The 14,696-nt window shown below is 45.4% G+C and overlaps 2 protein-coding genes across 2 annotated transcripts in view; both read right to left on the minus strand.

Moving 5' to 3' along the window:
* Positions 1-9,664: 9,664 nt before the first annotated feature.
* The window catches only part of LOC125758869 (uncharacterized), a 271,216-nt gene continuing 266,184 nt past the window's right edge, over positions 9,665-14,696 (minus strand). Inside the window, exon 6 of the mRNA XM_049416566.1 lies at positions 9,665-9,825. The gene's annotated coding sequence lies outside the window, so the exon portion shown is untranslated. The remainder of the gene's footprint in view (positions 9,826-14,696) is intronic.
* LOC119396068 (myotubularin-related protein 14-like) overlaps positions 9,832-14,696 on the minus strand; it is a 29,654-nt gene continuing 24,789 nt past the window's right edge. Inside the window, exons 18-20 of the mRNA XM_049416563.1 lie at positions 13,212-13,370; positions 10,807-10,905; positions 9,832-10,203 (exon numbers count right to left, since the gene is read on the minus strand). Coding sequence (XP_049272520.1) covers positions 10,047-10,203; positions 10,807-10,905; positions 13,212-13,370 — 415 coding nt within the window. The 3' untranslated portion in view covers positions 9,832-10,046. The remainder of the gene's footprint in view (positions 10,204-10,806; positions 10,906-13,211; positions 13,371-14,696) is intronic.

Here is a 14,696-nt window from a genome sequence, read left to right on the forward strand (position 1 = left end):
ACACACTCTGACGAAGGCTGGTCCACCGGCCGCACAAGTGTGGACAAGTGGTGCGCCACCCTGTTCCTTTTTTTCATTAGTCCTTCGTGCATTTTGATCAGCAGTTCCATGTAGCAAGCAAAGCAAAATGCAGGACAAACAGATCCTCAAAAGCTGATGCGTTTGCGTAAGGAAAGGAAAGAATAAAATGTTAAATATTCGCAATCAAGCATGTATGGCAAGCAGTACCGCAATATTTCGTATGTATGAATCACGCTTAATTGTAACGTTGAAAACGTTGAGGGAAACTGAGTGAATAATATCTGAGAAGTGGGGGCTATTTTTTTTTTCTGCATTTCTACAATTTACCTTTTCGCTCACCACACACATTTCAGGTTCTCGATAAGAGAGTTACAGCGTATTGCGTGTATTGCATATTTATTACGCAAAGCTGGTCGTTGGGAAAGCATAGTCGGTCACAATTCGATCGTTAATCAATACAAGTCGATAACCTAATAGCTCTGTACTGAACTTGTCTAATGCGGCACGACCGACCACTGCGAAACAAGCTGAAGCTATTCGAAGGCTTCCTACAACAAAAACTGCATCATTGCATTGGAATGCAAGTGGCTTTGCTAAGTATTCTTGTGGAAAGTTTATCCATATGATTTCTTTGCTGAGATTAAGTCTTATCGATACAACACCCAGATAATGCATAGCGCTGACTCGTTCGAGCATTTTGTCATTAATGTCAAGACTAATCTTTTGCTTCTTTTATATATACTTCTCGCGCTTTTTTGCGCTCAGAGACAACTACTGCTGATTAACAAAGGAAAGTTCACTGGTTCCAACGTGTACCGTCCAAACGATGGCTGGTTTAAGCAGGAAAACAGTGCTATCTGCGTGGAGATTCGTTGCTACTATTAGCAGTCGTTTTCTTTTTTTTTTGCATACAGAGGAAAATGTACTTGCCTTCACGATGTAGTCCTTGTTAAAGAGTTCCACGCATTTCTCTTGGATGTCGTCAAAGATTTGAACCTTGAAAAACATATATAATGAGGAGAAGCGCTCACTCCACGAGCTAATATTTACATGTTCGGAAAATGGCTCTTGTTCAGCAAAGATGGAAACCGGGCCTGATTTCGAAAGCTTTGCGGCGCATAAGGTACCAACACATTATGAAACAAACAATTTATAGGGTTTTACGAGCAAAACCACGATATGGCTGATTTTAAGCCAAGCCGTAGCGGGGGGCTACGGATAACCAGCTGGGATTTTTAAGGCACACCGGTATCTAAGTTAACAGGTGTTTTTTTGTATTTCGCACTCATCGAAATTCGGCATCGAAATAACCGGAGCCTTTAATCGAGTCCGTTCTTGCGCGCTTAGCAGTCAACACCTTAGGCGCTAAGTTACAACGGCTGGTCACAATGAAACAATGCACGACAACGTGAGGGTCCGAGCTAGTTGGCACTGCATACTCAATAATACTAAGCGCAAAAACTTTGAAGCAAGAGATGGCAGCGAACACGGACGAGCGCTAACTTCCACGTGATATTAACACCTACAGCGCGCAAGAGGAACAAGACAAAGCGGCACGACACGGACACAGCGCTGTATCCGTGTCGTACCGCTGTGTCATTCCTTTTGTGCGCTGTAGGGGTTAATATGAAGTACCAACATGGCCAAGCTCATGTTCTTCTGACTGATATTTCAAACGAATAGCTTATGCACAGCCAACACATGACAAATTTTGGACATGAGCATGCGCGGCACGCCCACGTGCATCTCTAACAACACCACAAAGGAGCTAGCCTTAAAGGGGCGGGAGGGAAGGAGGGGTGGTGCTTGATAATCGTGGCGCTGATAGAGATGCACGTAGACGTGTTCCGCATGCTCATATTGGAAATTTGTAATGTGTTGGTTGTGAATAAGCCATTCGTTTGAAATAAATGTCACTTGGAAGTTAGCTCTCATCCGTGTGTGTTGGCGTTTCTCGTTTAAAAGCTTTTGCGCTGAGTATTATTAAAGCGATTGACTCAGATGCCTCATCAAACGCGAAAATTGACCGGCGTACTGCGTGGGCGTCCACCGTCGGCGGCGTCAACACGAGTGATACAAAAAATCATTACCACGTGATGAAGTCAGCGTATGACGTCATCACGGCGTCACAGATCGCCAAAATTTGTAATGTCGTGACGTCATCACTCGGTAAAAGGTGAGCCGATCCCGGAGGCAGTGCAAAACACGGTGTGGTGCAGATACTTCACAATGTACACCGATCCTTGAGGCAATGCAAAACAACGTTACTTGCAGAAAGCTTTCGGAGGGGGACGCGGGAGGCTGAGTACAGCAAGTACAGCGAATTAGAAGTAAAAGAAGACGGCTTTCGCTTTCAAGTCGGCTGAGCCGCATGAATAAGGGACCCTGCGAGTTTTTCAGAATGCACGACGGAGCACTGACTCCGATTCATCGTACCCAATCATTCCTTTTTCTAAACAAAACCGCTCATTGGCCAAACCTGTGCGACAGCTACGCCTGCCGACACTGTCCATGTTATAGTAACAATCGTTCAGAAAGCACATCACGTGCAGTCTCGCCTTCGTGGCGACCGAGTTCAAAATTATCCATTGGCACTCATGACAGTATACAGGAAGATTGCATTCAGCGAATACAGCGCAACAAGGCGTTGAAAATTCCGCGTATGACTGCTCGTGGTCTTTCCGAGCACTTCTCCGAAGATTGCCTAGTATATTTAAAGATGGTCATTTCCCATTAAAAAGGTGGTGCCCCCCCCTTAGACATGCGGTCAGTGGTGACGGGTTGACACATAATCAATTCGTCCCTGATTTGTTATTTGGGTGTAATTACAATATTAATCGAATTCCAATCCCCTATTACGGAAAGTACAAAAAAGCAGTCGTTCTGTTTCGTCAGACAGAAACACGAAACGATGAAGTGATGAAATTTCGAGACGGGTCGCAGCGCAATCTGGTCAGGGAAAACGGTAAGGCGTCTGAAATGCACGCGAATACCATGCACTTTGCATGCGATGCGCGGTGCTGGTATAATACTTAAACTGTAAATAGGCGCAAAGCACTCTTGCTTGTCGACAACACTCTGCAGAAAAAGAGCGCCGCAATGGCTGCCGCTGTACACTGTACTGCATTGAAGAAAAAAAAAAAACGAGAAAACGGCGGTCTTTTTGTACACAGCTCGGACCAAACAGATAAGCACCAACCATCGAACGCAAAGGATTAGCTATTCCGTGGTATATACGCCGTGACTTGGACGCTTTCCCCGACTGAATGCCGTCCCGAGCCGCCTTCATTCAAACTTCGTCACTTACCTCCCGGTGCACTGGAGAAGCTCAAAATGCGATTATGAATATTTCAAATTGCGCCAGACGTTTTGGATTTGTAAAAAACGGGGCTCCCGTAAATTGTGACGACCTACAACTTTTGCACATGAACATGCTATTAAACATTTAGATTTTGTTAAGTAGTCTTAAAAGAAGCGAACAACAACAATTTGTTTCCGCCTCGACGTGGAGTTCGTCTGCGAAGTCAACTTTAAGAAGAGCCGACCTGCATGAAACAAATTACCTGTCCTGCGCTCGATTTGTGAATCGAGCAGCTTGTGATGCACCAGTGGTAAGCGCTTCAGTGACATAATAAAACTGCGATATAGAAATACGCCAAACGTCAAGTGTAACAGAAAGTGTGCACTTGAAAACCTGGGTGCCGCTCCTCAAAGTGCTAGTTCACGGACATGACGACCACGATGACAGTGATCCAAAGTTGCAAGCGCTTCGTACCGATTTTTTAGGTAGCGACTGGTCAGTGTTCAGTGTAAGGAGCTTTGATGCGTTAGACTCAGTTTTCTCCAACACACACACTTCTGGCGGGATGGATCACCGGGCATGCGTACATACGAGAACAAAAAGGGACACGTCCGTTTGAGGAACGCTCAGCAGGCGGCTCGCCAGTTGACAGCGCGCAGATGGACATTTCGACACGCACTCGCGTAGTCTCTATTACTTTGAGGTCAACCCTACAAGTAGTCCACAACACAACTACAGATTTGCTATTGTATATAGCTGTAGCGTGCACCAGTCCTTGGCCCTGGATTCACAGGGATGGGCCGCGTTTGCATATCGACGCCACACAGCCAACGACGGCGCAAGCGAATTTACACTCTGTTGACATTTTTAGTTTTACCCCGACCGCACCGTGCCGGTAACGAACAAAGTAGAGGCTGATATGGTCATAAAATTGTATGTACGTACCTGTTTGAGGTAAGCCATTATCGCAGCCACACACACAAAAAATGGTATGGTACAACGCAATTCCGATGCAAGTTGAAATGCCGACGAACTCAAAAGCGAGCATTTTGAAAACGGCGCAGCAACACGAAGGCCTCTTCGTGCACGTGTTGTTGCGCTCTTTTCAAGATGAGTCATAACTATAGCCGAAACGTCTACTCATACCAAACACAAAAGCGATGCATTCAACCGAATTTCTTCGTTCTCAGCTTCTAAAACATTCATCTAGTCTTGCTTCTTCCACACCACAGAAATGCACTGCCACCAGCAGTTGGCGCCCTACAGGTTCTGCGAGAAAAGTGACGCTATATAGCCTTCAATTTTCCATCCTGACGCGTATACTGCTCAGGCTTCGAATACGGAGCACGCGAAACGTTTTCACCCCGCGTTTCGGCCCATTATGCCATTTTCGTAATGCCCATTGCGAATAGTATATTATTGCGAATGAAAAAGGACCCGTCAAATGCACCGACGACATGAAGGGCATGGAGGCAGGTGGCTCCTCGCTTAGTCCTATACACTGGTGTTCTGCGTTCCTTTGCGAACTAGCAAAAGTTGAACCGATTGTTTAGTCCCGAGTCCGCCATGCCAAGTGAAATAGCGCAGCTTATCGCTTACCTTTTCGGGATCGGTAGTACTGGAAGTGAAAACATTGCTCGCAAAGACCGACAACAAATTGTCCAAGTCAAGGTTCTGTACATGCGGCGGCGCCGACGAGTTGCCCGGTGAGCTCATTTTTGTTGCCTGAATGCCGCGCGCCGTCACAGAGAAGAGGTAAAGAATGTAGCACCGCCCCCCGTAGCAGTTCTCAGACGCATATTTGAAGGATCACGTGGCGTTTAACATGACGTATACAGCGTATATGCCAAGATCAGTTGACATGGACGCCAAGTTTTAGACGAAACGCGGTCCACAACAAATTGCGACTGCCATCAACAAGGGGCGGTCGTGTGAGCTGCGATTTAAGCACTGCTAGAAGAGTGGGGGGGGGAACAACTTTCGATAGGAAATCGGTTGTGAAATGAGAAACACAGTAAGCTTTACATTACGGAAACGGAAGTTTATTCCTAGCTAGCTTTAAAGAGATATTATGCACGAATAAAAAAAAAACGATTGGCCTTTATGTTAGTGTTATCAAAATATGACGTTTTATTAGAGCTCCTTGTCGCTGCAGGAAAGCGCGCTCGTAACGTTACAACTGGAAATTCGCCTACTTGGATGACGTTCATGGTAGAGGGTTTAGAACAGCGCAAACAAAGGGATACGAGCGAAGAAACAAAGCACACGAGCGCTGTCTTGCAAGAGAAATTATAAAGCGGGTTGTTCGCGTCTTGAAAACAGCGTCGAAATGCCTTAAACCTGACATAGGCACAAAGCACTCTTGTTTGTCAACGACACTCTGCTAGAAAAAGCGCCGCTATTCGCGAGTTAACATTCACTTAGTGCAGGATTTATTTACGCCATATGATGCAGTACGTACGGGTAAATGATATTACAGCTAACCGACTAACCGTCCCATGCGGAGTTTGTCAAGGCTCTATATTGGGACCACTATTGTTTTTAATGCATATCAATGGCATTACCAAATTACCAGGTTCTCATGACATGAATATGTAGGCTGATGATACGAACGTGTTCTTTACAGCAGTGTCTCTTGTACAAGCGGAGGCTGTTGTAAACAGGCACTTAGGTAACTTACAATCATGGCTGCAATGCAACATGTTTTCCTTAAATTTATCCAAAGCTAGCTACATTATTTTTAGGCCAATTAATACTGCTGATTTCTATAAGGTCAGCATTCAATTTGGAAGGGTAAAAATACATGAGGTTGATTGTATTAAATTTCTCGGTGTCTGGTTCCACCAGAACCTTTCCTGGAACACACATGTATCAAAATTAGCATGTGAAATAAGTAAAACAGTTGACTGCCTCTACATGGTGGCTAGTCTGATATTCGTGTGGTTGAGAATGCAGATGTATTATGCGCCTGTATATTTTAAACTAACCTATTGTATTCTTCTATGGGGACAACTACGACTACTAACTATCAAATTATTAGTACTTCAAAAGAGCTTTGCGGTGCATTCATGGTTAGTGTGGCAGACCCAAAGTTTTTCCACGTTGTCATTGTTTCGTGGTTAGGATTTGCTTAAAGCGAACCAAGTCTAACTTTTTCGATTGTTGCAGCATATTAAGGCCAATCAATTACACACTCAAAACAATACTTTGTGTAATGACGCATACCATTTTTGAGAACGGATCCACCTGGTCTCTAAGACACGTACTATATCAAACAAAAATTAAATTATGAGGTATATGCGGCTATTAATAAAATGTCAACAAATCTTGATTTTTGTGTTTCATTGAACATATTTAACAAGGAAACAAAAACATATTTACTCGACTCTGTTTTTTGTTTTGTATAGCACCATTTTCACTACGGCATATTTAATAACTGCATTACGTTACAATTGCAGGTGCAGCTGATCTTGCATTTACTATGTCATATTTGCAGTCATGTGTTTGTGTTTTCTGACGTCAGACTGTACAAGGGAGCCGAGGCCTTCGTCAGGCATTCCAGCCTTTAGCCCCAGCTTTCTCCTTTGTATGAAAGGGAAATAAATTTCATTTCACCTCGCTAATTACCTTAGTACTCACTTAATTTTCGCGTCTCAGGGGGAGGGGGGGCAGCCTTAGCTACCCCATTGTTAGTTTATCGTTAGTTTTAGCCACCTTACCCTAACCAAGTTGCCACATTGGCATTTGTCGCGTTGTAGGTATTCGTCCTGTCGAATTATCCGCACCATCGAATACTAGCAATTCGACAGTCGAATCGAATTATTCGGTTAGGTATTATTCGATTCGAATTCGAAACTCGAATTTTCGCGCACCCCTAGTTTTAAGTGTATTGTAGTGGTTGTAATGTAGATGTGAAGAAAGTAAAGTGGACGAAAAGACAACTTGCCGCCAGCAGGGACCGAACCTGCAACCTTCGGATAACACGCCCGATGCTCTACCACTTGAGCTACGGCGCCGGTCGTCTTCTCGTCCTCTTTATCGGCTATTTATGTGCATGCAAACCCTGCGAGTGTTAGTCAGCGCCACTAGAAGCAATGACGGCTAGTGTGGAACACTTTTTTCGCCAACTTGCAAAAAAAAAGTGTTGCTGAGAGGGTGAGAGAGAGAGAGAGAGAGAGAGAAATAAACAGCGCTGCGTGTGTGTGCTTCTTTGCCGTCCGAGTTGTTTTGCACTGTACTCGTCAATTGAGATGAATTAAGAACCATTGGCCCGGCTGTCAATTCAGTCTTTTTAGTCCAGAAAACCGTGAAACTTGACCACCTCGCTGGTCCGGCAGATCAAATTGCGGGGCAACCTTGAAAGCTGGGCTTCCCACTCTGCTCGAATCCACTGCCTTATTCGTCACCTTGTTGCAAGCCGCCGTGATCGCTGCAGGCTACCATATGATGAGCTACGCGAAGCAGGTTAATCGAATACAAAAACAAGAACTTCTCTTTCAGCTCTTCCAGTTTGGCTGAACTAGAACAATCAACACTTCTGCACACTAATAGGCTCACAGCAGCAGTTGGATATATATATATATATATATATATATATATATATATATATATATATATATATATATATATATATATATATATATATATAGAGAGAGAGAGAGAGAGAGAGCAGCGGTGATGCTATTACTTTTTGATGAAAGAAAATGAATTTCCCGAAATAGGGAGCGGTTTGATCGGTCTATAGAATGTTTACAGGTTCCCGCCCGTATTTGCATCGTCGATTATTTAGATTTCAGGCGAGGCAGGGCAGAATGAAAGCGTGACAGAATTATATACCGTTATAGAGCCCCTGCTCAGCGGCAGCTTCCTCTGCAATGCTGGAGCGCAAGGCGCGAAAGCGTCGCATAAGCGGCCTGCACCGCAGAGAGCCCACAGTGCATGGTCGTGACCCAGCAGAAGCGTGGGACAAATTTTATTAGATGCGAAGAGTCTTATAGCGGAGTTCTAACCGGTGGTGGTGGTGTGCGACGTGACACCCTTACTGCGCATGTGTATACCCTCTCCACACACCTCTCCACTCCCACTCACCACTCCTCTCCCCCTTCACCCTCTCCACTTTCTCTATCCCCGCCTCCTCCCCTACACTACCCCTCTCCCCTCCACTACCCCTCTCCCCTCCCCCTCTCCACTCTTCCTCTGAAACGCGGGCTAGACCAATGTCACCTAGAAAAAATTCTCTCCTGCGCAACGCCGCGATGAGCGCCAGCGCGTCCCGTCCCCCTCTCTCCCCTCTCCTACACTGCCCCCCTCTAGCACGCCTGTCGACCGCGTTCCCCGCTCACACTGAGAATTAACGGCCAGGCTAGAGGGAAGACAAGACGCGCGTAGCATTCCTCTTCGCGTTCCACGACGCGAGGTCGGTAGCATGCCCAATGAACGCCAACGGAACGCTATCGTGCAAGTGCTCCGGCTTCGCATGGCCTCACGATTCCCTTTAGCGGGAAATGGTGTAATTTTACTTAGTTACGCGATTGCTGTTTTGAAGGAAAACTTCGCCGCAGTTGTCTGTTTCCCAGTGGGCAACCGAAATAGACCACTCTCGAAAGCGGGGGCCGGGGGGGAAGAGGCTTAGCTCCAGCTTCCTAACTTTTCCCAGTGGAGAGGGGGGAAGGCTAGCGCCCCCTTTGCCCCCTCTACAGATATGCCTATGCCGAGTGAGTCCTAAGCGCGCAAAATATAGCTCTTGAATGAGTGACTTTTTTTTTGCAGCGCTATGGGCCTATCTACTCACCTTCAGCATTACTAGCAGTCGTATATCAGCTCACATTTATACTCACACATTTTAACGCACTAGCATTCACACGCCACCTTAATATTTCTTGATCAAAGGCGAGTTACGAAGAGGGGGGATTTCCATGACCCCCCCCCCCCTGCAAGGTCTTTCTCTGGAAGTTTGATACAAATGTCTCGTGTGAGTAGTTTTATATGAACATGTCCTTACTGGATTGCCACCACTCATAATTCTTATTTGAAGATAAGTGTTCAAAAGGCGCCACGTAGAGCACCGGTTATGCGTTATTGGCATTAGAAAGCATTGACACCATGATCGAAAAAGCTAATTTTACGTTAACGCACTTAGTAGCAGACTCACTCAGACTAAAATAGAGCCGTGAGTGAGCCTGAGTGAGTCCGGCTGAGTAAAATGTAGGAGAGTCTGAGTGTCCGGTTGACAAAAAAAAAATTTTGGCTAGTCTGAGTGAGCACCAAGAGTAAAATATATTTCTTGAGTGAGTGCGAGCGAGCTAGCTCTTTTTTTTTTTGAAGCCTATGTATCTACATTCATGAGAAGTTGACATTCCTTTATTTAGGCAAAGTAGATAGTTCGAAAGGCACACAGAAAAAGCACGATAGCAATAATAAATCATCAAATCGAGGACGCGGGGCTGTAGGTATAAAACGTATGAATTCTCTTTTGCAGCTGGGACGCTGCGCACATAAAAACACTGTAAAGGTCTTGAGCGAGCAGCAGTAGTGAGGCGGCGTCGGATAGGACTGAATCAAGAACCCCTAGGATGGAATCCCCGGTCCGGTCTCATGCAGGCCCATAAACACAAGGTAAATGTTGCGTCGTTCAACTCGGTGTACACTTCTCAGATTGCAGCGGTGACTGGGCAAGTTCATGCGCTGTCTTCAGGAAACAAGACAGAGTTGGCAGCAGAGGGGACTAGATCGATGGCGGACTGGCCAGCAGAGCGCTCTTGTTCTTGGCGTAGAATCTTCTCACGAGACGGCGGACTTCTTTCAGTCGCTCCGCACGCCGTTTCAGCAAGAACTGAATGTTTCGTGTCTCGTCGTTTTCCATTCTGCCGGCGTTACTTTCACTGAAAAATAAAGTGACGATATGCCCTACGGAACGCCGCAAAGAACTCTATAATGTATACGCCACCTCCATATGCCTAACACAAGAGCGTTAAACGTCTCAATGTTATGACGAAGAGACCAGTGAAAAGCGTCTCGAAGAATTCTATTGGCAGCGTTTGGCATTAAGGTCAGCTAGCACAGTTGCACTGGTACAGTACTCATGGTACGAAACTGCTGAATGTACGAATATCGTAGTGAAGCTAAGGCTCTTGGAAAGGTAGCACACCCCCGCCGCAAAGTGCCTCCATGAAGAAGTATGCGATGGCGGAAAAAGGCGTGTTAATCCAAGTTCATTTGCGGAGGGAGCCGTTTAAGTGGCATGTTCATGGTCAGCCGGCACAAGGACATACGCAAAATAGGAGACCACACGACACGAGCGCTGGTTTCACAGCTCGTGTCGTCTGGTCTCCTGTTTTGTCAATGCCCGTTTGCGCAGTTAGCCACAAACGCAGTCCAACTCGCCCAATTTGCTAAGCTTATTAAGTGGCATGTTCATTGAAACGTAGCACTAGTGCAAACTGCGCACTACTGCATAGTATTCTAATGGTTGAGAAGACACATACCTGCTTGAGCGGCTTTGCCTAGATAAAGCTAGGCTAGCTGCGCTTCCCGGGGATGAAGTACCCGTTGGCTCGGCCGCACAGAGCATGGACCAGGAGGTACTGGAACACGAACAATTGAAATTACGACGAGAAGCAATACGATTTATCACTTGCGACTAAAGAAGTATATCATTCATGTATTCAGTCTTTTCTATGTAGGTATAAACATGCGACACCACAGAAAACAAGTACGAAGCACGGGGAATATTGCAACCGCAGCAGTGTTCACATGTGCTGAGGCTTTCAATATAGTGATACAAGGTCGGCTGCACATGTATTTAACGGTATCAGTGTTGCGGAGTTTCCACACCGGAATCGAATGGGGACAACGCTTGGATGAATGGAATGGGAATGGAATTACGTCTTTTTCTGAAAATAGACCACGTTCTCGTCTACGTGCTGCTTTTTAAACTTCAGACATTAGTAAGTCAGAGCCTCGAATTTAAGAATAAAGCAGTATTTTTAAGATGGCTTGGCTGATTACAAGCACGGTCCATTTAAAAGCAACGCTCCTACGACAATTCTGCCCCAATATAGACTGTGCTGCTCCAAATTCTGTCTATTCTGTGCGTAACCGAGGATTTATGGCGTCGGTATCCGTCGTGCGGAACCACGGCAGCGGCATACCCCCCTTACGCCTTGCGATTTCTTTTTCCCTCGGCCGCGCCCCAGCCTCCTGCCGTTTCCCCACCCTTCATTTCTTTGCTTTTGCTTCTGTCGCCATCGGCGACTCGGACGCACATTCGAAAAAGCGCTTCTCTAAGTTGCAAAGGCACAAGATGCAAAGGCAGAAGGTGCCCGAGCGGTGCTCTGTTCGAACTAATACCAGCAGATCTAGATGGTTTTGTTCCCCATTAAACAAATCTTAGTTTTATCCATATTCACGACTGCTCCAGACGCCTGGAAAACTGCTTAGACTTCTTGAATACTACTTTTGTCAGTACAAAAATACGCTATGCCATCATTTTAGCATAGGCCCACTTCAGCTTAAACAATATTAAAACATCACCATTCGTTCAAACACGCTGACCATGCAAATATAGGTAGTGGAAGAACTGCCCCTATGGGAATTAGTAGGGTGGTTTTACTGCACGAGATATGTCACCAAGCTACTATCCCTCGACTTGGTAACGTGTTTTGAGTACTTTTGCAGTTCTTAATACATCTGATATCTGCCTAGGGGGCGTTCAATAATTCGATAAAACTATCAAGATGCCTTTCCTACGTTGAGGAATTACAAGAATGGAATTGAACTTCCCGGTCATTCCCAGAGTGGGAATGGGCTATGTTTTTCCATTCCGAGGAACTGATAGGAATGGAATTGCGGCAAGTTCTAATACCCTGGAATTGAATTGGAATGGAATGGAGGGTGCCCGTTCCGCAACACTGAACGGTATCATTGTAGCCAAAACATATGTTGGAGGGGGGCTCACTAGGAGTTCTACTGTTCTATCCTGCCACTTTGCTCTTTGCACACATCGAAAGATCGTCAAGCAAACGAATGATGAGGAGTGCAAGCATCTAAAAAATTAGGACAAAGCGGTGGTTAGGAAAACCGTCCTTTACGCTCGCTTCCCTGGTCACGAACTGTAAACGCGAAATATGCTACTGTCGCTTTTCTTTTTATTGACATGATCTAGGGAGATGTTGTCGCACAAGTAAGGCTCTGGCTACTCCTTAGCTCTCATATGTGTCGAACAGAGCACGTAGGGTACAAAGTATCCGAACAAAACAAATCAGCACCACATACAATATACAACTTGAACACTATGACGGCTCGAAAATACAAAGAATAATGTTATCCTGAAGTCATACGTCATGTAGATGAATTATCACGTAAAGACAGCGTAGCAGTCAAAACAACAGTGAACAGTCACATATGTATATACACGGTGATGTTTAAAAAAGAAGACTTTACATAACATAATCGAGACAAAAAAGTCAGCATTCACATAAATATACACGCTGACGGTAAAACACAAAAAGGTTACACGCGCTATTAACGGCCGAGAATTCCACTAGCTTCAAGAAAAATTTTTGAGTGCTTTTAAAGCGAACTTCTGCAAATCTATTGCTGCCCACGCGTCCAAAAGTTTCCTTAAGCTGAGTGGTCTGCGGTCTAACGCCTTTAACGCCGATTTAAGTCAGCCTCTTGGAGCGTCGTGGTGTGGGCATTCTAGAAGGAGGTGATGTACGTATTAATATAGAAATCGAAAATCACATTCAGGAGTTCCAGTGAGGCCAATTATGTTCAAGAAATGCTTTGCGTAGGCGGAGCCTAGCCTTAATCGGTGGATAAGGGTTTTCACGCTTCTGTCTAAAGATAAAGGAATTCGAAATTCAATAAGTGGATCTATGTGATATACTCTGAGCCATTGCTTGGAGAACCGACTGCTGGCGGTGGCGATCGAAGTGGTGTGACCGGTCTGCCCACACTCAGAAGGTCTCGGCCACTGGCTGTTTCGGAATGGGATAAAGTGTCACCATTACTGACGACGGTCGAGGCTCCATTGGCAGGCTCCTTCCTGCAGAATAGCCGTGCGATACACACGGGCAATTGTGTCGTTATACATAGTGTCTTTTTTTTTGAAGCCAATATAGATTTTTGAATAAAAAGTATCACAGTCAGGCTCTTGTTTTCGCGCACGAACTCGATGCCGAGGCGGAAATACTTTTCCGCAGCTAAAATGACATTGACGTGTCTAATTTAAATAATCGTTAATTAACATGTTATTTATTGACTTGAGGGCAGTTGTTTATATAAGAAATTTATAGTGAATGTATGGCATATATATACCCCGTTTATTGAAATCACAATCATGTTTCACGCAGTTCGAGACCTTCGTCATCGAATTTCATGGGTAAAATCGAGAATGACAACAGAATAATGAGAATAATTTCATGGGCAAAATCGAGAACACCGTTATAATGCCGTTAGGGACCCTTTAACAATTTTGTTGGGTCCCTAAAAGTGTAAATACATGTACCAAAAGAATAATGAAATAAACTTCAAACTTAAAACTAATGTGATTAAGAGGCCCACCGTAAGCGGAAGAGGACCGTGGAAAATTGAGGCGTTCCTTATTGTGAGTCCCCTATAGGGTTCCTTGACGTCCATATAACTTTAAGTACACGGGCGTTCTTTCATTTCGCCACAATCGAAATTCACCACCATAGCCAGAAATCTCGCTGTCGGCTGGTCACTTGAATATGTTTTAAGATATGTACATGGAATAGTAGCACAACTGAGCGGCAAATCAGCCAGCCCCTGCATTTAATTAGGTGGCAGAATTGCGTCACAGTGGGAAATAAAAAGGGAAGAATCCCCCGGGATAAATAGAGCAGCGCTGGCGTCAAGCGCAGCGGCAGTGTTAAGAAAGCCTGCGGCAGAAGCAGATATTGGGTGTTTTATCAAGCAACTGAACGGCCAATTACTGGCATGAAGGGTGTGTCATAGTGTCCTGGCTTCATAGGCGTGCGCACAGGGGGGGGGGAGGGGGGGGCATCTGCCCCCCCCAATCACCTAAGAGGTTGGGGCGCAAAATCTGCCCCATACATTGACTTAGTAGGGTGGGGGGGGGGCGCTGCGATGAACCTTTGCCCTCCCCCCCCCCCCTTGACGGGGAACCCTGCGCACGCTTATGGCTGGCTTGATGGGTATGCGATAGTATGCCAGGTTAAAAAGAACTTTCACGGCTTGCACTGGCGGCGCAAGGCTGGAACTAACGGCAGAGCTGCACGACCTTGCTTGTTTCTCTTTATTTTATCTCTTTCGTCCTCTGTTTTATTCTATCTGTTTTTTCTTTTTTGTCTGCTTCCTTCTCTATTTCTGGCTCTCTTTCGATCTTTCT

Source organism: Rhipicephalus sanguineus, chromosome 6 (genome assembly GCF_013339695.2).
Source record: "Rhipicephalus sanguineus isolate Rsan-2018 chromosome 6, BIME_Rsan_1.4, whole genome shotgun sequence".
Lineage (NCBI taxonomy): Eukaryota > Metazoa > Arthropoda > Arachnida > Ixodida > Ixodidae > Rhipicephalus > Rhipicephalus sanguineus.